At 48.2% G+C, this 26,468-nt stretch overlaps 2 protein-coding genes and 1 non-coding gene across 5 annotated transcripts in view; all 3 read right to left on the bottom strand.

Moving 5' to 3' along the window:
* Dapk3 (death associated protein kinase 3) overlaps window positions 1-18,396 on the bottom strand; it is a 32,103-nt gene extending 13,707 nt beyond the window's left edge. Inside the window, exons 1-2 of one of the 3 annotated variants that reach the window (XM_045134999.1) lie at window positions 18,317-18,396; window positions 17,608-17,759 (exon numbers count right to left, since the gene is read on the bottom strand). In XM_045134999.1, coding sequence (XP_044990934.1) covers window positions 17,608-17,669 — 62 coding nt within the window. In that variant the 5' untranslated portion in view covers window positions 17,670-17,759; window positions 18,317-18,396. Of the gene's footprint in view, window positions 1-17,607; window positions 17,760-18,257 lie in introns of all 3 variants that reach the window. The other 2 variants (XM_045135000.1, XM_045135002.1) reach the window with 2 other exon arrangements.
* A 496-nt stretch (window positions 18,397-18,892) lies between these two features.
* Eef2 (eukaryotic translation elongation factor 2) lies at window positions 18,893-24,848 on the bottom strand. Its single transcript, XM_004654930.2, has 13 exons — window positions 24,723-24,848; window positions 23,431-23,645; window positions 22,670-23,063; window positions 22,306-22,484; window positions 22,112-22,217; window positions 21,913-22,026; window positions 21,701-21,839; window positions 21,416-21,611; window positions 20,930-21,188; window positions 20,529-20,636; window positions 20,072-20,425; window positions 19,594-19,909; window positions 18,893-19,461 (listed from the first exon to the last, which is right to left on the bottom strand). The coding sequence occupies exons 1-13, from the start codon at window positions 24,723-24,725 to the stop codon at window positions 19,268-19,270; spliced, it is 2,577 nt and encodes an 858-aa protein (XP_004654987.1). The 5' UTR covers window positions 24,726-24,848; the 3' UTR covers window positions 18,893-19,267.
* LOC123455213 lies at window positions 22,559-22,622 on the bottom strand. The gene has a single exon (XR_006633759.1). It is a non-coding gene; the product is annotated as a small nucleolar RNA SNORD37 (small nucleolar RNA).
* Window positions 24,849-26,468: the final 1,620 nt, after the last annotated feature.

Raw genomic sequence — 26,468 nt, 5'->3', positions numbered from 1 at the left:
AAAGGGGCTAGGGAGATGGCTCAGCCGTTAAGGCACTTGCTTGCAAAGCCTGCCAACCCAGGTTTGATTACCCAGCACCCACATAAGGAGTTTGTTTGCAGAAGACCCGGACCCATATTTACTCACCCTCTGTCTCTTTCTCTCCCCTCCCCCCTCTCTCTGTCAAACAAATAAATGAAATCTTTGTGGAAAAATAAAACAACAAAAAGGGGGATACTGGGAGACCATTTAGTGGGCAGAACATTTGCTGCACAGACCTGATGGCCTGAGGATGCATTGAATCTTTCTTTGTTGTTTGTTTTCAAGGTGGGGTCTCACTCTAGCCCAGGCTGGCCTCAAACTCACAGTGACCCTCCTACCTCTGCCTCCCTTGTGCTGACATTAGAGGTCTGTACCACCATGCCAGACCTAAACATGAGGACCTGAGTGTGTTCCCCAACACCCATGTAAAAACCCGGGCATGGCCAACACACATTGGTGACCCCAGGGCTGAGGGGAGCAGATAGGCTCTGTAGGTCCCTGGTCAGCCAGTCTGTTGGAAGAACAGCAGTTCCAAGTTCAGAAAAGAGTGACAAAGGCCACCCAATGTCCTTCTCTGGCCTCCAACACATGTTCCTGGGCCACACATGTCTGCATGCACACACATGCATATAACACAAGCACAAAAACATACATATATACATACACACATACATGACAAGGCTCAGTGGTAAGCACTTGCCTAGTGTGTCCCAAGACCCTGGTTTCCATTCCCAGCATTGAAAAAAGAAAAAGAAATGTAGTAAGAGGAAAGATTGCAAGGGCAGGCTCAAGAACATTCTCTGCTTTTATTTTTGCGGGCCCAGTTACCCTAAACTGCTTCAATCTCCCCTTTAAAGGAGCAATTCTAACTGCTGTTACGGAATTGGGATGATGACCAATCTAGCTTCTTTTTTTGTTTTGTTTTTCAAGATAGGGTCTCACTCTAGCTCTGGCTGACCTGGAATTCATTATGTAGTTTCAGGGTGGCCTCGAACTCACATCAATCCTCCTACCTTTGCCTCCTGAGTGCTGGGATTGGGATTAAAGGCGTGTGGCACCATGCCTGGTTCTGGCTTCTTTTAATTTTTTTTTTTTTTAGTTTCAAGGAGAGGAGCACCAGGAGCTCTTGCCACTGCAAACAAATTCCAGATGAATGCAATGCATGCACCACTTTGTGGATTTGGCTTTACATGGATACCAGGGAATTGATCCTGGGCCATCAGGCTTTGCACGGAAGCACTCTTAACCAGTGAGCCATCTCCCAGCCCTTGATCTGGCTTCTTTGAGTTGAGTGGGATTGTTGGGTGTGGCTACTGGGAAACTTTTACAGTAGGTCTAAGGGACCCTGAAAGTGCATTGGTGGAGTATGAGAAGATGGTCCTAGAAAAGAATGTTGAGGAGACAGAATGAAAGTAAGGAGTGAGGAGACATGGACACTGACTAAACTAGGGCTTTTCAGGGTCCCATTCTTGTCGACCTTCAGGCCTTTGAGGGCAACTGAGGGGAACCAAGTAGATGAGTTAAGATTGTCACAGAACCATCTGAGTGTGAGCTGACTGTAAGCACGAGGAGAGAAAGGTAAGACAGCAGCTAAGACTGAGATCTTGGAACACCAAGGGCTCAAAATCTTCCCTCTCCCAGATACCTGAGCCACCTCCATCTTTTTTCAAAGTTTATACTAGACCTCACACTAATTCACCTTATACTGTTCCCATGTCTAAGTAGCCAAAACTCTAGCAAGCCTAGGAATGTATGAATGGGAATGTTAAGATATTAGGTGCTCCCTCCAGACATAAAATGGCCTGGATATCCATGACCTCATAGTGCCTGACACTACCTACACAAGACCATCATAAGAGGAGGAAAAAAACATGGCATCAAAATAAAAGAGAGACTGGGGCTGGACAGATTGCTTAATGGTTAAGCGCTTGCCTATGAAGCCTAAGGACCCCGGTTCAAGGCTCGATTCCCCAGGACCCACGTTAGCCAGATGCACAAGGGGGGGCGCATGTGTCTGGAGTTTGTTTGCAGTGGCTGGAAGCCCTGGCATGCCCATTCTCTTTCTCTCTCCCTCTGCCTCTTTCTCTCTGCGTCTGTCACTCTCAAATAAATAAAGAAAAAAAATTAAAAAAATAAATAAATAAAAGAGAGACTGATTGAGATGAGGAGGGGATATGATGGAGAATGGAATTTCAAAGGGGAAAGTGAGGGGAGGGAGAGTATTACCATGGGATATTTTTTATAATCATGGAAAATAATAATAAAAATTGAGAAAAAAAGATATTAGGGACACTATGAAGAGATTCAACTTAAGAATTTAGGGTATACGGGCTGGCAAGATGGCTCAGGGGTTAAGGCACTTGCCTACAAAACCAAAGGACTCAGGTTTGATTTCCGCAGGACCTATGTAAGCCAGATGAACAAAGTGGTGCATGTGTCTGGAGTTCATCTGCAGTGGCTAGAGGCCCTGGCACATCCATATTCTCTCTCTCTCTCTCTCTCTCTCTCTCTCATATATAAAAATAAAACATTTTAGAAAAAAATTACAGAAGAATTTCACTCTAAAGGCATAGTAAGTGTTTTCAACAAAACCATAGAAGCAGGTGCATGATGGTGCACACCTTTAATCCCAGCACTTGAGAGGCAGAGGTAGGAGGACTGCAGTGAGTTTGAGGCCACCGTGAGACTAAATAGTGAATTCCAGGTCAGCTTTAATAACTTGTTCCCTTAATAACTATAAATTTACTTTATCTCTTCTAACTGGTATGGTTTTAAGTCTATCCTGGCCAGGTGTGGTGATGCACATCTTTAATCCCAGCTTTTGAGAGGCAGAGGTAGGAGTAGTGTGAGTTTGAGGGTAGTCTGGGACCACATCGTGAATTCCAGGTCAGCCTGGTCTAGAGTGAGACTCTACCTCAAAAAACAAAAACACCCAGCACTTGGGAGGCAGAGGTAGGAGGATTGCCATGAGTTCAAGGCCACCCTGAGATGATAGAGTTAATTCCAGGTCAGCCTGGACCAGAGTGAGACCCTACCTTGAAAACGTCCCCCCCAAAAAAAACCAAAAAAAAAAAATCACAACATACCAAGTAGGGAAGTGCTGGTTTTCTGGAATGTTCATGGGGGGGGGGGGCAGATGGTGGAGAATACTGGGGAGAACCAGGATATGTTAATCAACAAGAATAGACAGTTGTCTACCATTTGACAGGTCACCTCCACCTCATCTGTCCGAGCCCAGAAGTCATTACAGAGGAAATGGTGACATGAATATAGCTAACCTTAAAACTAGCTCTAGGTTCGAGGCCACCCTGAGACTACATAGTGAATTCCAGGTCAGCTTGGGCCAGAGTGAGACCCTACCTCGAAAAAGCAAAAAAAAAAAAAAAAAAAAAAACTAGCTCTAGGTAGATGGCAACTGACACTGTAGCCACTCAAACCTCGTCAAAACAGATCCAAGTATCCATGACCTCCCAGTGCCTGGCTACCAACAAAAGACCCTCATAAGAGGAGGAAAAGATAATAATACCAAAAAAGAGACTAATTGAGAGGGGGAGGGGATGTGATGGAGAGTGGAGCTGTGGGATGGAAAGTGGAGGGGAGGGAATTATCATGGTTTATTGTCTATAATTATGGAAGTTGTCAATTAAAAACAAATAAATTGGGGCTGGAGAGATGGCTTAGCCAGTAAGGCGTTTGCCTGTAAAGCCAAAGGACCCAGGTTCAACTCCCCAGGACCCATGTAACCCAGATGTACAAGGGGGCACATGTGTCTGGAGTTTGCAGTGGCTAGAGGCCCTGAGTGTCCATTCTCTATCTGCCATTTTCTCCTCTCTCTCAAATAGATAAACAAAAATAAAAATATTTTAAAATTAATTAATTAATTAAAATTTTTTTAAGTAAATAAAAGTTCTGGGCTGGAGAGATGGCTTAGCGGTTAAGCGCTTGCCTGTGAAGCCTAAGGACCCCAGTTCGAGGCTCGGTTCCCCAGGTCCCACGTTAGCCAGATGCACAAGGGGGCGCACGCGTCTGGAGTTCGTTTGCAGAGGCTGGAAGCCCTGGTGCGCCCATTCTCTCTCTCTTCCTCTATCTGTCTTTCTCTCTGTGTCTGTCGCTCTCAAATAAATAAATAAAAAAAAAATTAAAAAGATCTTTAAAAAAAAAAAGTTCTGGAGGGGCAAAAAAAAAAAAAACAGATCCAAGGCTGCAGAGGCGGCTTAGCACTTAAGGTGCTTGCCTGAAAAGCCTAAGGACCCAGGTTCAACTCCCCAGGACCTACATAAGACAGATGCACAAGGTAGTGCATACATCTGGAGTTTGTTTGCAGTGGGTAGAGGCCCTGGAATACCCATCTCTTTCTCTCTCTCAAAAAAAAAAAAAAACTGAAATAAAATAAAAAATAAATAATTACCATAAAATAGGGCCAGGCCTTTAATCCCAACACACGGGAGATCTGCTGTGAGTTCAAAGCCAGCAAGACTATATTTTGAATTACAGGTCGGCTTGGACTAGAGTGAGACTCTACTTCGAAAAACCACAAATAAATACGTAAATAAATAAGTTCTTTTTTTTCTTTTTTGGTTTTTCAAGGTAGGATGTCACTCTAGCCCAGGCCAACCTGGAATTCACTCTGTATTCTCAGGGTCACCTCGAACTCATGGTATCCTCCCACCTCTGCCTCCTGAGTACTGGGATTAAAGGCGTGCACTACCATGACTGGCTTTAAACAAACTATTAAAAAAAAGAAATCAGAGCTAAACAGATGGCTTAGCAGTTAAGGCGCTTGCCTGCAAAGGCTAAGAACACACGTTTGAATTTCCAGGTCTCATGTAGCCAGACACACAGTGATGCAAGCATGCAATTTCTCACATGTGCACAAGGGGGCACGTGTCTGGGTTTTGTTCACAGTGACTGAAAGGCCCTGGCACACTCATTCTCTCTCTCTTTGGAACTCTTTCTCAAAAACAAAATAATAATAATAATAAATCAGAGGGCTGGAGAGATGGCTTAGTGGTTAAGGCACTTGCCTGCAAAGTTGAAGGACCCAGGTTCAACTCCCCAATATAAAGCCAGATGCACAAGGTGGCACATGCATCTAGAGTTCATTTGCAGTGACTAAAGGACCTGGTGCACCCACTCTTTCTCTCTCTCAATCAGTCTTGCTCTCTCAAATAAATATTAAAAATAAATAAACCAGGGCTGGAGAGATTGCTTAGTGGTTAAGGTGATTGCCTGCAAAAGCCAAAGGACATCAGTTCGATTCCCCAGTACACACATAAGCCAGATGCACAAGGTGGCACATGTATCTGGAGTTCGTTTGTAGTGGCTGGAAGCCCTGGCTTGCCCATTCTCTCTCTCCCTCTCTCTCTCACTCTGCCTCTTTCCCTCTCTCAAATAAACAAAGAAAAATAAAAATATATTTTAAAAATATAAAGGTAGTGGCACACACCTTTAATCCCAGAACTTGAGAGGCAGAGGTAGGAGGATCACTGTGAGTTCAAGGCCACCCTGAGACTACATAGTGAATTCCAGGTCAGCCTAGACTAGAGTGAAACCCTACTTTGAAAAACCAAAAAAAAAAAAAAAATCTAAAAAAATAAGTAAATAAATAAATAAATAAGTAAATAAATGAGAGAGCTCGTAAGTACACAATGCTTCATCTTAAGTCCTTGGAAAAAGAACAAGGCAAATAAAAAATCAGTAGATGCAGCTGAGTGTGGTGGCACACACCTTTAATCCCAGTACTTGGGAGGCAGAGGTAGGAGGATTGCCATGAGACTACATAGTGAATTCCAGGTCAGCCTGAGCTATAGCAACACCCTACCTTGAAAATAACATGGAAAATGCTAATAAAAATTTTTAAAAAAATCAGTGATGGGAAGAAATAATGAAGAGTAGGAGGGAAATTAATGTAATAGAAACAACAACAAAAAAAAAAAAAATACAGGAATCAATGACGACTGAAGAGATGGCTTGGTGGTTAAAGTGCTTACCAACAAAGTCAAAGAACCCAGGTTCAATTCCTCAGTTCCCATGTAAAGCCAGATTCTTTACATGGTGCATGCATCTGGAGTTCATTAACAGTGACTGGAGGCCTTGGGGCACCCATTCTCTATCTGCCTTGCACTCTCTCAAATAATAAATAAATAAAATACTTAATAAAGTAAAATAATTAAAAAAAAAAAAAGAATCAAAGCTGGAGAGATGGCTTAGCAGTTAAGGCACTTGCACTTGCCTGCAAAGCCAAAGGACCCAGGTTTGATTCCCCATGACCCACATAAGCCAAGATGCACAAGGGGGCATATGCATCCAGAATTTATTTGTAGTGGCTGGTATACCCATTCTCTCTCTCTCGAATAAATAAATAGGGCTGGAGAGATGGCTTAGCAGTTAAGTGCTTGCCTGTGAAGCCCAAGGACCTTGGTTCAAGGCTCGATTCCCCAGGACCCAGGTTAGCCAGATGCACAAGGGGCGCACACATCTGGGGTTCATTTGCAGTGGCTGGAGGCCCTGGTGCGCCCATTCACTCTCTCTCTCTCTGCCTCTTTCTCTCTCTGTCAAATAAATAAAAATAAAAAAATTAATAAAATAACTAAATAAAATAAATTTTAAAAAGAATCAATGAAACAAAGAGCTGGTTTATTGAAAGGATAAACAAGATTGATGAACCCTTAGCAAAGCTAACCAAAAGAAAGAGAAAAGAGGGGATGGAAAGCTGGCTTAGCAGCTAAGGTGCTTGACTGGGAAGCCAAAGGACCCAGGTTCGATGCTCCAGTACCCACGTAAGCCAGACGCATAAGGGGATGCATGCACCTGGAGTTTGTGGCTAGAAGTCCTGGCGCGCCCATTCTCTCACTGTCTGTCTCCTCTATCTCTTTCTCTCTCTGCTTGTAAATAAATAAAATAATCTTTAAAAAAAAAAAAAAGAAAGAAAGAGAAAAGAGTCGGGTGTAGTGGCGCACACTTTTTAAAAATATTTTATTTATTTATTTATTTGAGAGAGAGAAAGAGCCAGGCATAGTGGTACATGCCTTTAATCCCAGCACTCAGGAGGCAGAGGTAGGAGGATCACCGTGAGTTCGAGGCCAGCCTGAGACTCCATAGGGAATTCCAGGTCAACCTGGGATACAGTGAGACTCTACCTTGAAAAACCAAAAACAACAAAAAGAGAGAGAGAGAGAGAGAGAGAGAAAGAGGCAAAGAGAGAGGGAGGGAGAGAGTGGGTGCACCAGGGCTACCAGCCACTGCAAATGAACTCCAGATGCGTGCACCCCCTTGTGCATCTGGCTTACATGGGTCCTGGAGAACCAAACCAGGATCTTTTGGTTTTGCAGGCAAATGCCTTAACCAGTAAGCCACCTCTCCAACCCCATGGCACACAGTTTTAATCCCAGCACTCAAGAGGCAGAGTCATAGGAGGATTGCTGTGAGTTTGAGGCCACCCTGAGACTCCATAGTGAATTCCAGGTCAGCCTGGGCTAGAGTGAAACCCTACCTCAAAAAAAAAACAAAACAGTGACAAGAGTGCTCAGCACTGCAATATCTCTATCACACCTTCCAAGGCTCAGGGTCTATTGTGGAAGAGGTGGCAGAAAGAATGTAAGAGCCAAAGGAAGGGTAGGACTCTCCTTACAGCATGCTCCCCCCAGACACAAAATGACCTGGATATCTATGACCTCACAGCGCCTGACACTACCTACACAAGACCATCATAATAGAAGGAAAAAATCATGACATCAAAATAAAGAGAGACTGATTGAGATGGGGAGGGAATATGATAGAGAATGGAGTTTCAAAGGGGAAAGTGGGGTGAGGGAGGGTATTACCATGGGATATTTTTTATAATCATGGAAGTTGTTAATAAAAATTTGAAAAAAATGCCGGGTGTGGTGGTGCACACCTTTAATCCCAGCACTTGGGAGGCAGAGGTAGGAGGATCACCATGAGTCCAAGGCCACCCTGAGACTACATAGTTAATTCCAGGTCAGCCTGGGCTAGAGTGAGACCCTACCTCGAAAAACCAAAAAAAAAAAAAAAAAATTGAAAAAAATATAATAATAATAATAAAATTAGATGTCGTGTATGGTGGCACACGCCTCCAAGCCCAGCACTTAGGAAACAGAGGTAGGAGGATGGCCATGAGTTCAAGGCCAGCCTGAAACTATATAGTAAAGTCCAGGTCAGCCTTGGCTAGAGTGAGACCCTACCTCGAAAAACAAAATAAAACAAAAAAAGACCAAAGAACATGATATAATATTAAATACATAAAAAAAAAAAGATCATTCACCTCAACCAGGTAGGTTTTATCTCAGAGATGCAGAGATGGTTCAACATACACAAATCAGTAAATGTAATACATCATATAAGGACTGATAGACAAAAATCTCAATAGATGGCAGAAAAGTCATTTGAGCCTGGTGTGGTAGTACACACCTTTAATCCTAACACTGGGGAGGCAGCAGCAGGAGGATCGCCAAGAGTCTGAAGCCACCTTGAGACTACATAGTGATTTCCATGTTTGCCTGGGCTAGAGTGAGACCCTACCTTGAAAAAAAAAAAAAAAAAACACGAAAAGGCATTTAACAAAATCTTACCTCCCTTAATGACAAAAGTCCTAAAGAGGGCTGGGGAGATGGGGCTTATAAGGTACTTGCCTGTGTAGTTTAAGGACATAGGCTCAATTCCCAATAACCATGTAAGCCAGATGTATAAGATGGCACATAAATCTGGAGTTGGGGGCTGGAGAGATGGCTTAGCAGTTAAGCGCTTGCCTGTGAAGCCTAAGGACCCCGGTTCGAGGCTCGATTCCCCAGGACTCATGTTAGCCAGATGCACAAGGGGGCGCATGTGTCTGGAGTTCGTTTGCAGTGGCTGGAGGCCCTGGTGCGCCCATTCTCTCTCTCTCTCTCTCTCTCTCTCTCTCTCTCTCTCAAAAATTAAACAACAAAAAAAAATTTTTTTTAAATCTGGAGTTGGTTTTTAGTGGTCAGAGGGCCTGGTGCACCCATTTTCTCTATCTGCCTCTTTCTCTCAAATAAATTAACTAAATATTAAAAACAAATAAATAAAACCAAACCAGGCGTGGTGGCACATGCCTTTAATCCTAGTATTCAAGAGACAGAAGTAGGAGGATTACTGTGAGTTCAAAGCCAGTCTGGGACTACACAGCGAGTTCCAAATCAGCCTGGGCTAGAGTGAGGCCCTACTTCAAAAAACAATGAAAAAATAATTCTAAAATTCATTTGGAAGTACAAAAAACCTCGAATAAAAAGCCCGGGCATGGTGGCACACACCTTTAATCCCAGCACTCGGGAGGCAGGGGTAGGAGGATCACCATGAGTTTAAGACCACAGTGAGTGTAGAATGAATTCCAGGTCAGCCTGGACTAGAATAAAACTCTACTTCAAAAAAAGAAAAAAAAAAAAAAAACCCTCGAATAGTCAAAGCAATTCTACAACAAAAATAAGGCTGGCAGTATCACCATACCTGATTTCAAGATATATTACAGGGCTGGAGAGATGGCCTAGTGGTTAAGCGCTTGCTTGTGAAGCCTAAGAACCCTGGTTCGAGGCTCGATTCTCCAGGACCCACGTTAGCGAGATGCACAAGGGGGCACACGCATCTGGAGTTTGTTTGCAGTGGCTGGAAGCCCTGGCGCACCCATTCTCTCTCTCTCTCTCTATCTGCCTCTTTCTGTCTCTGTGACTCTCAAATAAATAAATAAATAATGAACAAAAAAATTAAAACAAAAAGATATATTACAGAGCCATAGTAAAAAAAAAAAAAAATAGCATGGTACAAAAGTAGATCAATGGTACAGAATAGAGGAACCAGATGTAAACCCAGGCAGCTATAGCCATTTGGTTTTTGGAAAACATTCACAGGCATGGTGGTACACACCTTTAATCCCAGCAGTTAGGAGGCAGAGGTAGGAGGATCACTGTGAGCTTGAGGCCAGCCTGGGACAACAGAGTGAATTCCAGGTCAGCCTGGACTAAACTAATAAATCAAACAAAATAAAATAAAAAGGCTGGAGGGCTGGCTTAGCGAATAAGGTGCTCACCTGCAAAGCCATTCTCTCTATCTGCCTCTTTCTCTCTCTGTCTGTCACTCTTAAATAAATAAATAATAAAGAAAATTTTTTTAGTTGAAAAAAAAGAATAGGCTGGAGAAATGCATTAGTGGTTAAGGCCTTTGCCTGCAAAGCCAAAGGATCCTGGTTCGACTCTCCAGGACCCATGTAAGCCAGATGTACAAGGGGGTGCATGTGTCTGGAGTTCACTTGCAGTGGCTGAAGGCCCTGGCACACCCATTCTCTCTCTCCCTCTCTGCCTCTTTCTCTCTCTCAAATAAATAAATTTTTTTTTTTAAACAAATGACAATAAATGCTGGTAAGGAGGCGGAAAAAAAGGAACCCTTCTATAGTATTGGCGGGAATGTAAACTGGTATAGCTATTGTAGAAATCGGTATGGAGGTTCCTGTAATAGTTGAAAACAGACGATCCAGCTGTAGCACTCCTAAGGCATATATCATAAGGACTCACCACACTACCTTAGAGATACTTGCACAGCCATGTTTATGCTGCTCTATTCACAACAGCTAGGAAATGGAACCAGCCTAGATGTCCCTCAATGGATGAGTGGATAATGAAACTGTGGTACATTTATACACTGAGTTCTATTCAGCAGTAAATAAAATGAAATTTGCAGGAAGCTGGACATGGTGGCACACTCTTTTAATCCCAGCACTCGGGGGGTAGAGGTAGGAGGATTGCTGTGAGTTCAAGGATACCCTGAGACTACATAGTGAATTCCAGGTCAGCCTGGGCTAGAGCAAGACTCTACCTTGAAAAACCAAAAAAAAAAAAAAAAAAAGCATGGGGCTATAATGGAGCGAGGAGAGGGAAGAGTTTAAGGGGAAGGCCTTGTATACATGTAAATAGAGGTGCAGAATACTGGGTGTGGAATCATCTAAGAGGGATCAGGGGAAGGGATAGAGGATAGAAAGCGTGTAGGAGGATTAATCAAAATTAAAGATTAGAGAGATGGCTTAGTAGTTAAGGTCTTTGCCTGCAAAGCCAAAGGATCCCAGTTCGACTCTTCAGGACCCACGTAAGCCAGATGCACAAGGCAGCGCATGCATCTGGAGTTCGTTTGCAGTGGCTGGAGGCCCTGGCATGCCACTCTCTCTCTCTCCCTCAAATGAATAAATAAATAATTTTAAAAATTAAAGATATTGGGCTGGAGTGGTGGTTAAGATGCTTATCTGCGAAGCCTAAGGACCCAGGTGTGATTCTCCAGATCCCAAGTAAGCTAGATGCAAATGATGGCGCATGCACCTGGAGTTCATTTGCAGTGGCTTGAGGCCCTGGTGTGCCCATTCTCTCTCCTCTCTTTCTCCCTTTCTCTGTCTCTAATAAATAAATAAATTTTTAATTAAATATGTTATAAATAAGCCATATGGAAGCCTACTTCTTTATTAGCCAATAATATATATGTTTTTGAAAGACAGAAGGGTGGCTGGAGAGATGACTTAGAGATTAAGGCATTTGCTGGCAAAGCCAAAGGACTCAGGTTCAATTACCCAGTACCCACATAAAGCCAGATGCACATGGTGGTGCATCATCTGTAGTTTGTTTACAGTGGCTATAGGACCTGGTGCACCCATTCTTTCTCCCTCCCTCCCTCTCTCTCTCTCTCCCTCTCTCTCTCTGCCTCCCTCTCTCAAATAAATAAATAAATAAATAAATAAATAAATAAATTTTAAAGATAGTGGGCTGGAGAGATGCCTTAGTAGTTAAGGTACTTGACTGCACTGCCAAAGGACTTAGTTTCGATTTCCACAGGACCCACATAAGCCAGACGCACAGGTGACACATGTGATTCATGTCAGCCTAGATGGACTACAGCAAGACACTACCTTGAAAAAGCAAAAAAAAAAAAAAAAAAAAAAAAAAAAAAAGAAGAAGAAATATCCCCTGGACATGGGGAAAGGTGCACCAGAAACCATAAATTGGGTGGGATACCTTCCAGTGAGTTGTTGGTTATGGAAGACTCCAATGCCCTCCAAACACTACAGGCCATTGCCAAGGCTCTTAGTTTCCCACCAGAACTAGATGGTAAGACCCTATTGCTGAAGACTCCACATGCTTGGGCTGTAGGTCACTGAGAAATCAAGCTAGAGCTGAACTGAAAATCTCCTCCCTGTGGACCAGCTGACAAAAAGCTGGAAAAAGCTATGCTGCATGCAGCCCTATGGAAGAAAGAAGTCATCAACAGTGGACAGCAAGTCTTAATTGGCCACCCAGGCCAAATGTGCCAACTGGTGAAATAGTGGTATGTCTGTTATCAGGGAAACCAACTGTTCTCTAGTTGGACTGGAGGCCCAATCCACGGTAAGGAGTATATGCCTGGTACTGAAAACCTAGTCAAAAGCCTATGATGGGCTGGGCATGGTGGCACATGCCTTTAATCTGAGCATTCAGGAGGCAGAGGAGGGAGGACCACCATGAGTTTGAGGCCGCCCTGAGACTACATAGTGAATTCCAGGTTACCCTGGGCTAGATTGAGACCCTACCTCAAAAAAGCAAAAGAAAAAGATGGGGTGCTGGGGAGATGGCTTAGCAGTTAAGGCATTTGCCTGTGAAGCCAAAGGACCTAGGTTCAATTCCCCAGGACCCACATAAGCCAGATGCACAAGGGGAGACGTTCACATCTGGAGTTCATTTTCAGTGGCTGGAGGCCCTGGTGCACTCATTCTCTCCCTTTCTCTCTGTTAAATAAATAAATAATAAAATAAAAAATAAAAAAATACATTTCAAGAAACAAGCCTATGAGGGAGAAGTCATGAGCCTGCGGGGCGGGGGTGTGACACCTGCTGTTGTCTAGCTAAATGCATAATTATGCACACCAAGCTGCCCTGTAAGCCCTTTTCTTAACTTTCATACCCATATATTTATGCTCCTTTCACTTTTGGTTAAATAAGCTTCTCTTTTTAGATGATGGTGACCTCTGGGATGGTTCAAAAGTCACCAAAGTACTGAGAAGTGACAGTGGAGTGTTCAACACTGAGACATCTCTACCACACCCTCCAAGGTCCAGGGTCCATTGTGGAAGAGGTCACTGAAAGATGTTAATAGCCAAAGGAACTATAGGACTTCTTACAATGTAATCTTCCAGATACTATTTTGATATTCATGACCTCACAGGGCCTGTACATACCTATACAGGACTTTCGTAACAGGATGAAAAAAATGATACCATCAAAATAGGAGACTAGTTGAGAAAAGGGGATTCAGTGGAGGGTGGATTTGGGAGGGGCAAATGAGGAAGGAATGGAAATTATCATTTATTGTCTATACTTACAGAAGCTGTCAATTAAAGGTTTTATTGGGGCCGGGCGTGGTGGTGCGTGCCTTTAATCCCAGCACTCGGGAAGCAGAGGTAGGAGGATCACCATGAGTTTGAGGCCACCCTGAGACTACATAGTGAGTTCCAGGTCAGTCTGGGCTAGAGTGAGACCCTGCCTCAAAAAAACAAAAACAAAAAAATGATAGAAGAAAACTTTTCCCAAGTAGGAAAGTGATTCCAATACAGATATAGGAAGCTTATGGAATGCCAAACAGACAAAATCAGAAAGATCCTCCCACTGTCATATTATAATTAAACTACAAAATATACAAACCAAAGAAATTATATTGAAAGCAGTTAGAAAAAAATCAAGTCACAAGGTAGGGGTGTGTCTCTCACTGCTGTGCATGCCATTTTATGTATGTGGTCGAGATTGTAAGCCCTAGTACCAACAAATTACTGATAGATGGAGATTAATAGGTAGTTAGATATTGTGACTTGTTTTAGTTGCCTTTCTATGATTATGATCAAATATCTGAGAGAACTACTTAATAGTGGATGTATTTGTTTTGGATAATGCTGTCAGAAGGCCAAGTTAAGCATCTCATGACCCCATGTCCATGCATAGAACACCATAGTGGCAGGATTGTGTTACTTTAGAGTTTATTCCTATTATGACACATAGGGAGCCAAGAGAAAATGAGACTGGTTACCACTAGACCACATCTGCAATTTTATTTAGTTATCTGTTTTTTCTAAATGTGACAAATTTATACTTACATGAGAGTTTAAGTTACAAGGCTAGAAAAAAAAAATCAAGTCACATACAAAGGCAAGCCCATCAGGATAACAGCATATGTTGCTTGTTTTGAGGTTTGTATTTTTTTCCCACAGGGAAGAAGGCCAGGAATTGAGACAGGACCTCAGTAGCCAAACTAGCCTAGAACTAACTAAACATGAGACCACGCTAGTCAGATTCCCATCAACCAGGTTACATTATCCTGCAAAGCTATCCATTCAAATAGATGGAGGAATAAGGACATTCCACAACAAAAGCAGGCTAAAGGAATATTTGAAGAACCAAGATCACAGATAACACCAAACACAGTTGCAGTGGGTGACTTCAACACCCCATTCTCATCAATTGACAGGTCATCCCGGCAAAAAATAAACAAAGATGCATCTAGATTAAATGAGGTCATAGAATAAATGGACCTAATAGACATCTACAGGACATTTCATCCAAATGCTGCAGAATACATATTCATTTCAGCAGCACATGGATCATTCTCTAAAATAGAGCATATATTAGGACACAAAGCAAATCTTTTTTTGTTGTTTTGTTTTGTTTTGTTTTGTTTTTGGTGTAGGGTCTTACACTAGCCCAGGCTGACCTGGAATTCACTATGTAGTCTCAGGATAGCCTCGAACTCATGGAAATCCTCCTACCTCTGCCTCTGCATTGCTGGGATTAAAGGTATGAGCCACCATCCCTGCCTACAAAGCAAATCTTAACAAATACAGGAAAACTGAAATAAAAGTTTTATTGGGGCTCAGTGGCTAAGATGCTTGCCTGCAAAGCCTAAGGACCTGGGTTGATTCCCCAGTACCCACATAAAAGCCAGATGCAAAAGGCAGTGCATGCATCTGGAGTTTGTTTGCAGTGGCTGAAGGTCCTGGTGTGCCCATTCTCTATCAAATAAATAAATAAAATAAAAGTTTTAGGTTTTTTAGAGGTAGGCTTCACTCTAGCCTAGGCTGACCTGGAATTCACTATGTACTCAAGGTGGCCTTGAACTCACAGCAATCCTCCTATCTCTACCTCTGGGATTAAAGGCATGCACCAACACACCCTTCAAAATAAAAGTTCTATTGGGACAATGATAATCAATCCAATGAAACTTTAGGCAGTCACAGAGGTGAGGGTAGCTCTTTATGTGGGGATGAAAAGGGACATTAATTTGAGGACTTCAGACATGCTTAGTGCAAGCCTCAGAAGAGCTTGCTGCTGCAGTCTGGTATAGATTTGTCCCTAAAAACCCATGTGAAGTCTTGGTCCCAGGTGGCGCCATTGGGTGGGGTACAGCCTTTACAGGCAGAGCCTGGTGGGAGGATGTCAGGTCCCTGGGGCCTCCATCTGTTTCTTAGTAAGTTGGTTCCAGCATCTATTCCACCATGTTGAGTTGACCCTGCCAGAGACCCTGAGTCATAGAGCAGCCTGACCTTGGACATGAACTTCCCACACCATGGCTAAAAACATAAAAACTTTTTTTCCTTTAAGGTAAGACCACACAATGTATTTCCATTTATTGCAGCAGCTGGACAGTGTCCATTGGCACCAAGGACAGGGCAGGTGGACAGCAGAGGCAGGGTCTGCGGGAGCCCAGGATGACCTTGAACTTCTGATCCTCCTGCCTTTACCTCCTTAGTGCTAGGATGGCAGATATGTGTGTGTGCCACCACACCAGACTTTATTTATTTTTAGTTTTTATTTTTATTTTTTGGCTTTCAAGGTAGGGTCTCACTCTAGCCCAGGCTGAATTGGAATTCACTGTGTAGTCTCAGGGTGGCCTCGAACTCACAGTGATCCTCCTACCTCTGCCTCCCAAGTGCTGGGATTAAAGGCATGTGCCACCATGCCTAGCTTTTTTAAAAAATTATTTTTTAATTTATTTATTTGCAAGCAGAGAGAGAGAGAAGGAAAACAGACAGTGAGAATGGGCACACCAGGGCCTCTAGCCGCTGCAAACAAACTCCAGACACATGCACCCTTGTGCATCAGGTTTACATGGGTCGTGGGCAATCAAACTTAGGTCCCTTGGCTTCGCAGGTAAGTGCCTTAACCACTAAGCCATCTCTCCAGCCCCAGCTTCTTTTATTTTTAATGTATTTATTTGAGAGAGAGAGAGAAAAAAAAAACAAACAAACAGGCAAGTAGAGAGAAAGAGAGAATAAGCACGCCAGAGCCTCCAGCCACTGCAAACTCCAGACGCGTGTGCCACCTTGTACATCTGGCTTTATGTGGGTACCTGGGAATTGAACCTGGGTCCTTAGACTTCGCAGGTAAGCACTTTAACCACTGAGGCTTGTTTCTGTCTTGTTTATTTTTTTATATATTTTATTTATTTATTGGAAAAACAGAGAGAATGGGTGCTCCAGGATCTCCAAACACTGCAAATGAATTCCAAATACATGTACCACCTTGTGCATCTTGATTACATGGGTAATAGGGAATTGAGTTTAGGTCCTTAAGCTTCTTAGACAAGCCATCTCTCCAACCCTCGTTTTGTGTGTTTGTTTTCAAGGTAAGGTTTCACACTAGTCCAGGCTAACCTGGAATTCACTATATAGTCTCAGGGTGGCCTCGAACTCATGGTGATCCACTACACAGCTGCCTCCCAAGTGCTGGGATTAAAGGCATGCTCGGCTCAAATGCTTCATCATATGAAAGAAGGGACTTGAGCATCCAAAAACCCTTGCATTCTGGGGTCCTGAAACAGATCTCAGAAGACACTGAGGCGTTATGCAGGGGGTGGGGCCAGCAGGTTCTTGAAGACTCAGGATCCCAAAACAGAGGAAGTCTCTATCTAGCCTAGCAGGCTTGACACAAGGCTCAGTTATTTACATTCCATCCTGGTGACATCATGGGGCGGGCCACACAGTCCTAGGAAGGCTGGCCAGCACAGAGCCCGCCAAATAAGGTCAGAGACTCTGCGGAAAAAGGCTGGACCTAGCAGGGCCTGGCTGGGCTGGGGGAGGAGATCTAACCAGGCCTGAAACCCAAAGAACTCTTCTAACACCCCTAGGAAACTGCCTCTGGGAAACTCAACGTCCCCCCTCAAGAAAAGATAGTCAGAGAGAGACAAATGGCCTGTAGGGCATGGGGACACATGCCACTCATCCTAGCACTCAGGAAGCTGAGGCAGGGACATCTTGAGTTTGAGGCTAGTCTGAGCTACCAACTGAGTTTCAGGTGAGACTCCATCTCAAGAAAACAAAGAAAAGCTATCCCAGCACTAGAGAGGTGTTGGCAGAAGGACCAAAGCCGCGGGTTACTGACAAACACAGGCCAGGCTCTGTATTAGACTCCATATTCCTGTCCCCACAGAGGGACAATAGAGGGCCTCAGAGGAAAGGACATGGCTACCTGGCGCTGTATATCCCATACAGGTACCACCAAACCTATGACAGGGAGTCATTCTTTCAAGGGACAAAAGGCAAGTAGAGACCCCTACTCACCTGCCCAACTCCTCTCCCATTTCATAATGGTCCTCCACATCTTCCTGCCTGAACGTGGACATGGTGGCCTGCCTTCCGGAGGGTCCTCCCAGGGGAAACAGAGGTCACTGCAGTGTGGGGACCAGACCTCGCAGAGTCCCCTAACCACACACCTACAAGAGGCGGACAAGAAGACGTCACACCTCCCTGTTCATCATGGACCCAGCCTTGCACTCCAGCACCCCGACATCTAAATTCCTGGAGGAGGCTCTGCCCCTAGGGGGGGGGGGGCTAGGTCTTTTCCGGAATCTCCGTTGGTGACAGCTTTAGTCATCTTTGATCTCTTCCCAGTAACAGTATAGTTCCCATATGCTGCTGGGACTGGAGTCTTTGTTCATCCCAGGACCCCCACCTTTAACTTTTTATTAACAAGCCTCATACATACACAATACCTAATGATAATCCCCGCCCCTTACTCCTCACACCCAGTCCCTTCTTCTCCCATGGTTCCTGGCCTTCTTCCTCCATCAGTGACAAGCGAACAGCTTTGGTCTCAAGCTCTCGCACCCCCAGGCTGAGCTCCCACGAACCACACCGTCCTGGCCAGGGAGGCTCCCGAGAGCTAAAAGCCCATCACCCGCAAACTCTGCCAGCGTCTAGGGAAGCCCGACCTCGCAGGTCACCCCGACTTGCCATGACCCGTCTGAAGCACCCCTGAGCCCGTCCGCACCTCCTCCGCGGCCCCGATGCCGGCCCGGCCCGTAGCCGCCGCGCTGGCCACTGCTGCCCTCAGCTAGTCCGCACCGCGCCTGCGCCAATGACGCGACTTCTCCGGGCCCCACCCCTGGGAGGGGGACCCGGCCGCTCATTGGCCGATGTCCCCAGCGCTCAGGCCGCGGGCCGACGCCACGCCCCCAGCCGGCTCTCCGGGAGCCACACCTAGTTACAGCCCGCCATTGGCTGACTGGCTCGCCCTCCCTTAACTGATTGGCGGGCACAGAAACGACCACCGGTGACGAAGGCCAACTTCCGGCCCCACCCCCTCCTGCCCTGGCCGGAGTGCTGAAGCTGAACATGGGAAGTCAGGGTTCTGGTGACGCCCCACTTCACCCACCCCGGAACACGCAAACTGACATGCCTTCCAGCAGCTCTTTAGGCAGGACTAACATGCGTTCGAGGATACTCTCAGACAACCTGGGCTACGAGCCCCATTCCAGGACAAGGCAAGTTAACATCCCTCCAAGCTGCACAAGTCCTGACAAGACTGTAGGGGCCCAGGGGTAGAAAGGATGGGGACAAGCCACTCTAAGTTACCACCAGATCCAATTTATTTTGATGGCACTGACGGGAAAGCCACTTGGGGCCAGGTACCCACACAAGCCTCTTAATGCGTTTATTTTAGAATCTGACATCTGCAGTTTCCCTCAAGAAAATGACAAGCCCAGGGGTCCCGCCCGCGTCCCACACCATTGGCCGCCAGTCCCTGCAAAGGGTGTCCACTGCCTTGGAACCCCAAAATAAATAGAAACGCATTAAGTGTTGGCGCTGGGCCATGGCACAAGACGATGGCACAGGCAGCCAGGTAGCCCGTGGGACAGTCCGAGGGGCTGGGACGCAGGTGGGCGTATTGTGGTGGAGCCGGTGTGGGAGCCAGCTGCGTCCTGCTGGGTGGCACAGGCATCTATAATTTGTCCAAGAAGTTGTCCAGGGCTGGAATGCCCTCCTTCAGGCCCTTGCGCTTGCGGGTCTCAGCCACCACCTGGCTGGGGCGGCTGCTGTTGTCAAAGGGGTCACCAGGCAGGATCTGCCAGTGGTCAAATACGCACTGCGGGAAGGCCTGGCCGCCCGTGTTGGAGCGCAAGTCAGCTGTGAAGCCTGTGGTCAGGATGAAACAGGGAAGGGTCAGGGTACAAGCATGCAGCTGACCACCTCACACCCCAGCCCCTCCAGACACACACCAAGTGTATCCCGCCCTTTTGCAGCTGTAAAGTTCAAGCTAGCACTCACCAAAGGACTCGTTGACAGGCAGATAGGCCTTGACAACGAACATGGGGGTGCCGGCCACCTGGGACTCCTCAAATACATGGCCCCGTTTCCTGTTTAGGACCCCGTAGATGCCCCCAACCACCTGCTCAGGACACTGGATCTCCACTAGGTAGATGGGCTCCATGAGGCGCGGCTGCGCAGTCAGCACACTGGCATAGAGGCAGCGCCGAGCTGTGGGGATGATCTGGCCACCCCCACGGTGGATGGCGTCCGCATGAAGGGTCACATCATGCACATCGAAGCGCACACCTCGCATGTTCTCCTCACACAGAGCACCCTGGGAAGGAGACCAGTTGCTTGAGAGAAGGACAACCAACCCAGGAAACCCAGCATTCCCAGTATCATGCTGCAGACTGCCCATGCCAGTACCCACAGCTCCCCAAGAGATGAGTTCAGAAGCAAGCTGAGCCCCACTCCAGAATGAAGCTGTCCCACTCACCTCCTTGGTGGCCCACTGGAAGCCAGCTACCACACTGTCCTTGATTTCATTGAGGTACTGCACACCCTTGGTGATGTCTGTGAGGATGTTGGGACCAGTGCCATCAGGCCCAAAGCACCAGATCTTGCGGGCCTCGGCCACGTCCCACTCGTACTTCTCAGCCAAGTAGCGTGCCCGCTGCTTGAGCTCCTGGCGTGCAGACACCTCGCCCTTGTCAATGTCCTCAGCCAGGCCATCTGGGAAGGGTCGAGCCTTCATGTACAGCCGGTTGTGCTTGTTGGGTGACTTCGACAGACACAGCACATTGGACTCCTCACTCACTGTCTCGCGGTATGAGACCACCGGGTCTGATTTCTGCACAAGGGAAGCCATGGGTGTCATTATGAGGGGAGACCTTCCTAGCAGAGCCAGCTGAATGGTGCTGCTCTAGGGAGCCACAATGCAGCATGGAGCCCACCTTGATAGGGATGCAAGCATGGTCCTCCTCCAGGTCCTTGAGGCAGATCTCCAAGTGCAGCTCCCCAGCACCAGCGATGATGTGCTCCCCAGACTCCTCAATGATGCACTGTGGGACAAGGCACTCAGCATTGGGGGCACACACTACAACCAACTGTAAACTACACCCCAAGACAAGGCTGCTCTGGTGGTGCTAGGGCAAAAGCCCCTCAGACAGCAGGTAAAGACCAGCCAAAGGGCATGAAGTGAGACCAGAGATGGCAGGACTACAGCCAAGCCAGCAGATCCACCTGGGTGACATCAACTTGATACCCCTACTGTCCCCATTGCACCCACATCTGCATGATGGGCCAGCCACCCCTATGGGAACACAATGGAGGACAGTACAGACACCAGGCCCACCTGCACCATGGGGTCAGACTTGGCCAGCCGCTTCAGACCCTCCACCAGCTTGGGCAGGTCGGCTGGGTTCTTAGCCTCCACGGCCACTCGGACCACGGGACTGACACTGAACTTCATCACACGCATGTTATGGGCATGCTCGAACGTGGTGATGGTTCCAGTCTTCACCAGGAACTGGTCCACACCCACCAGGCCAACAATGTTCCCACAGGGCACATCTTCAATGGGCTCCACGTAGCGGCCCATCATTAAGATGGTTCTGGAGAGCAGGAGGCAATGTCATCCTGGACCCTAACTGACCCTCCTCATGATGTTCCTATTTAGTCCATATTCCACACAAGTCACAATAACCCTGAGTGTCACAGAAGATTCAGGCCCAACGCACCAAAGGAATGAACCAGTCTCCCCCTCCATACCCAGTCCCAACACTAAGCCAGGCTGGTCCTCTGGCTCCTGTGACAAGCAAGTGTCTGTTGCATAACGCACCTCTGGATGGGCTTTAGATACAGGTCCTCCTTCTTGCCTGGGGTGTAGTTGGGGCCCATAATCCGCACCTTCAGGCCAGTTGACACCTGGCCCGAGAATACACGCCCAAAGGCATAGAACCGGCCTTTGTCAGAGGTGGGCACCATCTTTGAAATGTACATCATGAGGGGTCCCTTGGGATCACAGCTTTTAATACCTGGGGGTAGAGAGTTCCCCAATGTTATTCTCCTAACAGAACCTTGGGAACCTTCCAAGCCAGGGCGCAGTATCTCCAGGAACACCTACCCATGGCAGCCTCATCATCCGGAGGCCCCTCATAGAGCAGCTCGCAGCGGTACTTCTGGGCAGTGACAGGTGATGGCAGGTGGATAGTTATCATCTGCAGCAGTGCATCTCCAGCAGGCAGCCAGCGGCGCATCACAGCCTGCAGCAGGTGACAACTGTCAGCCCCACACTCTGCCCAAAGGGAGAGCACACCAAGTGGCCCTCAGGCTTACCTTCAGCAGGGGCTTGCCCTCCTTGTCCTTATCCTCACTGTCCAGTTTGATGTCCAGCTTCTCGATCAACTTGGCAGTCTCCTCTTTCTTGAAGTTCATGATGGCATCAAATACCTGCACACACCAGGAGGGGATGAGATGCCACCCTGAAATGAACCTGTCCCCAGAGCTAGGAACCTCAGTGCAGCCAGCTGCCCACCTTGAAGACTGGGTCAAGGATAAGCTGGCAGAAGGTGCGGGGCAGCTTCTTCCCGTCAGGGCTAGTGGGCGACTTGCTGAACTTGCCGTTGGCTGGGTCAAAGTACCTGGTGGGGAGAAGGTGTACACCACTAAGCTGGAGGTTTGGGGGTGACATGGGAGAACCCTGTCATGTAACTGATCCCCAAAGCTCACCGGTCACCCCACAGCTTCTTCATCATGTCCTCTACTTTCTTGGCACGCTCAGCAGGCCCCAACTGACCTTCGCCCTTGGCAGCAAACTTGGCTACATACATCTCAGCAAACTGCTTCAGGGTGAAGGCCCAGCCATGCAGGCCAGAGCCAAAGCCCACTGTACCGAGAACAGGGTCAATCTACAGAGCAGGAGAGAGCCACACTGAGGAGCTGCAGCGTGATCCACAGGCCACCAGATCCCCACACAGAAGGGCCTCAGACACTGTGTTTCTTCAGTAGACTTCAGGTCAAAGTGAAGAATTTAAGTCATCACGTGCGAGTGGACCTGCTTGCACAGCCTGCACCCACCTGCCATGCCACTCACCATGATGTTGCCCATGGGCCCACTCTCGCCCTCGCCATAGGTGGAGATGATGACATTGACGTTCTCCACGATGCGCTGGAAGGTCTGGTAGAGTTCCTCGGGTTCCAGCTGCAGCTCGAGCAGCGCACGGTCCATCTTGTTCATCATGAGCACTGGCTTGATCCGCTCAGCGATGGCCTGCCGCAGTACCGTCTCCGTCTGCACGCACACGCCTGACACGCAGTCCACCACCACCAAAGCCCCGTCTGTCACACGCAGTGCCGCTGTCACCTCTGATGAGAAGTCCACGTGGCCCGGGGAATCAATGAGGTTGATGAGGAAGCCCGAGCCATCCTTGCTTTGCTTAATGAAGTTCAGGTCGTTCTCTGAGAGCTCGTAGAAGAGGGAGATGGCGCTGGGGAGGGAATAGTGTCAGCAGCCAGGACCCCAAAATGGAAAGCTTCCATGGGGGTATGTGCATCCAACCTGTGTGTACATCCCTCCTCAGGAGCCCATGCACATCTGTCCCCAGGTGGCAGCAGCAGGAACTTCAAGACGGTCCTCACCCCTCCACAAGCAGGCAACCCCACAGCCACCCACTGGGGCCACACAGCCCTGCTCCCTGACATCGTCACTGTCAGCGACACATTGTTCAGGACAGAGGTTAGGTAGTAGCTCTGGTTACCACTGACACAAGAATCAGAGAACAGACTGGCAGGGAGGGGCAGACTGGTCCTCACAGGCTGCTCCTCCCATTGCCTCCTATCTTATGGGGCACTCACGTGGACTTGATGGTGATGCAGCGCTCCTGCTCATCCTTGCGTGTGTCAGTGAAGCGTGTCTCCCCGGCCCGCGCAGAGGCTATAATGCCCGCCTTGCACACCAGTGAATCTGTCAGCGTGGACTTGCCGTGGTCCACGTGGGCGATGACAGACATGTTCCTGATATTGGCCTTCTTGTCCATGATGGCACGGATCTGGTCTACCGTGAAGTTCACCTGGACGAGCACAGGGGAGGGGTCAGCCAGACCTTCCAGAGACACCAGGTCCAGATCACTGCATGTCCTGCCTGGGGACCTTGGAGGCTGTCTTGCCACCCAACTCAAGTACACAACCTCTGCACCCTTAGACAACACACCGGGTGTCCCCAAGACCCAGAACAGCTGTCAATCAGCAATCCAAGCCAGTCACAGGGAGCCCATCTTGAGGCTGAGGCAGGAGGATCGGGAGTCCAATGCCAGTCTGCTACATATTACACAGTCCAACTGACACGTTGAGGCAGGCACGACAGCTCGGCCTGGAACCCCAACACTCAGGAGGCTATGGCAGGAGAACCGCCACTACCAGGGGCCGGAATGGACTGGGGCAAGACCCACTCCACAAGGATTCAGAGCTGACAATCCAGTAAGAGGAGTGGGGACAGGACACTGGGGGTGACAATCCCCTGGGACTTGGTGACACAAGGGACAATCACTCTGTATATGGGGACAAAACCTCCCCTTAATACTGCCGGTGTGAATACAGCCTTCCTCAAGCTCCCTTTCACATCCAAGGTCACTCCTCTGCAACCGTGGGGCTCCGTGGGACACTCCAACACATCCCTTCCCCACGGGGCAGCGCTGCGAGGCCACAACCTCCAGCTAGGGCCTCGGAGCCGCTGGCCAGGCATGGCCCCTCCTCCCCGAAACTCGGGGGGCTCGCTCTTCTCGGACCTCGCTTTGAGCATCCATGCGTCCTACCGAACCCCGACTCCCTCAAACCCGGGGTTGCGTTACGTAAGGCGCCTCGTCTCCCCGCTGCCACCGCGGTCCGCGCCACTTCAGCCCTGCCACATCATCACACGCCACCCCACCCCCCACCACCGGCGACTTACACCTAGGATCCGGAGGGACACGGGTCCCGGAAGCCGAGCGCAGACATGGCGGCGGCCGCTTCCCAACCAAGTCGCGGCTCCAGCCGGGGCCCGCCGCCGCCATGTCTCCTCCTCGTCCTCCCCAGAAGCCCAAGACCCGCAGCGTCCACCCGGGGACGTCCCCGCCACCCTCCCCACACCGTAACGCTATCAACTGACTCACCATGGTGGCGGATGGCGGCGGATTCTCCCAGGCAGATCCGAGCGAAGAGGAGCGAGGCGCGCCGACGATGGCGGCGGCGGCGGCGGAAGAGGCCGCTGACGTCAACGCCCCGTATTTTATAGGACGACGCCGGTTGGGCGTATCCTATGAGCGGGCGGCGGGGGCGGGGCTAAGCGGCAGCGCGCACATGCGCACAAACGGGCGCCTTTCATTAACCCGTGAGTCGCCGGCGGGGTCGCTGCTGCGCCTTTCCTGGCGTGCGGAGTGCTGAGCGCGGTGTCCATTGAGATTCGTCGCCATGTATTTGTAACTAGGTCCCTTCGCAAAGCGCCGGGCTCATGAATGAGAAGCACAGGCAAAAATGGGTCGGACCCCAGGCTTAGGCCGACGTCTGATTTCCGGGCTTGCGAATTGTTGTGTAACCTGACACCTCTCCATGGCGGAAGCTGCTGGACAGACTTTGGTACTTTGGACTATTTTTGCAATTCCTTATGTAATTTTTTTTCCTTTTTTACTTTTTTGTTGTTGTTGTTTTCTTTTGAGGTAGCGTCTCACTCTGTCCCATGCTGACCTGGAACCCACTCTGTAGCCAAACTGGCCTCGAACTCACGGCAATCCTCCGGTCTCAGCCTCCCAAGATCCTGCGGGTTATATTTGTGACCACGCCCGGCTTTTTTTTTTTTTGAGACAGGATGTGTAGCCGGGGCTGACCTCACAGCAATCCTCCTGTCTCGGCCTTCCGAGTGCTTGGATGGCAGGCCTGAGGGCCTGAGCCACCCGCCCGGCTTCCCCGGGTGTAAACTGAGGCACCCCTCAGGACTTACCCTGCCATTTAGCGAACGGGAATTAACAGCACGGAGAGAGTTCAGCCACGTGCTCAGTAAACGCCAGCCGTCTGTGTTAGTTATTCGTACTAATCAAACAGTTGCCATGTCAGCGGTAGATCTGCAGTATCTGAGGCCGGGGCTGTGCGCCTCGGGCTCAACCTCCGTGTGTACTTCATGTCTGTCCAGCAGTGGGCGCTGGAAGACCGTTCAGCCCGCTGTCCTAAGGTGACCTCTTAGGGACTGCAGAAAATGAACTAGAACACAGGCGGCTCTGGGCACACAGTAGGCACCCATAATGAGTGGAGGTTCAGTGAGTAGTGTCCGAATCCGTGCAAATAAATAAACCCGCTGGGGGAACCTCCCCCACCCCGCAGCACTCCCGTGATAAAAAGACTGCACAGATCTTTCTCTGGGCTGGGGAGGGGGAGGCATCACCTCCTCGCAAACAGCAATACAGTTTCCAGTCGGCCTCCCCAACAAATGCTTCTGTCCCTTTGTAAAACGCTGTCATATCGTGGGTTCATGCAATCAATGACTCCTCTTGCTCATCCCCATTCAAGACAGGAGGAAACTGAGGCAGGTAGGAGCTCAGAGCCTCAAGAGTGGCAGATATCAGGTGTCACCTCTGAAAAAAGGACACTGTGTGTGCTTACACGACTTATGTTCATTTCTCAAGGCAAGGCATGACCCAAGGCAAGACGGGTCTGGCATTCTAAATAGTTTAAAAATCTATTGTGTGGCAAATGCAGATAAGAGAACATTGCAGACAGGAATACAAATGTTCTCCTTAAAAGAGAAGGTTGAGCAGGGCGTGGTGGTGCATCCCTTTAATTCCAGCACTCATAAGGCAGAGGTAAGAGGATTGCCATGAGTTCGAGGCCACCCTGAGACGACAGAGTGAGTTCCAGGTCAGCATGGG

The sequence above is a fragment of the Jaculus jaculus genome, chromosome 15 (assembly GCF_020740685.1).
Source record: "Jaculus jaculus isolate mJacJac1 chromosome 15, mJacJac1.mat.Y.cur, whole genome shotgun sequence".
In the NCBI taxonomy this organism is placed as follows: Eukaryota; Metazoa; Chordata; class Mammalia; order Rodentia; family Dipodidae; genus Jaculus; species Jaculus jaculus.
The sequence above is the reverse complement of the archived record's forward strand: the minus strand, read 5'-3'. Positions and strand labels throughout refer to the sequence as shown.

Bases quoted from the DNA above. Each gene is read 5' to 3' on its own strand.
- Eef2 (XM_004654930.2), bottom strand. The intron at 21,189-21,415 runs GTGCGTTATGCA...CCTGCTCTCCAG, and splicing joins TATCTAAAGCCCATCCAGAG to AACCATCTTAATGATGGGCC. The intron at 19,462-19,593 runs GTGAGTGCTAGC...TCCTGACCACAG, and splicing joins GCCTGTCAACGAGTCCTTTG to GCTTCACAGCTGACTTGCGC.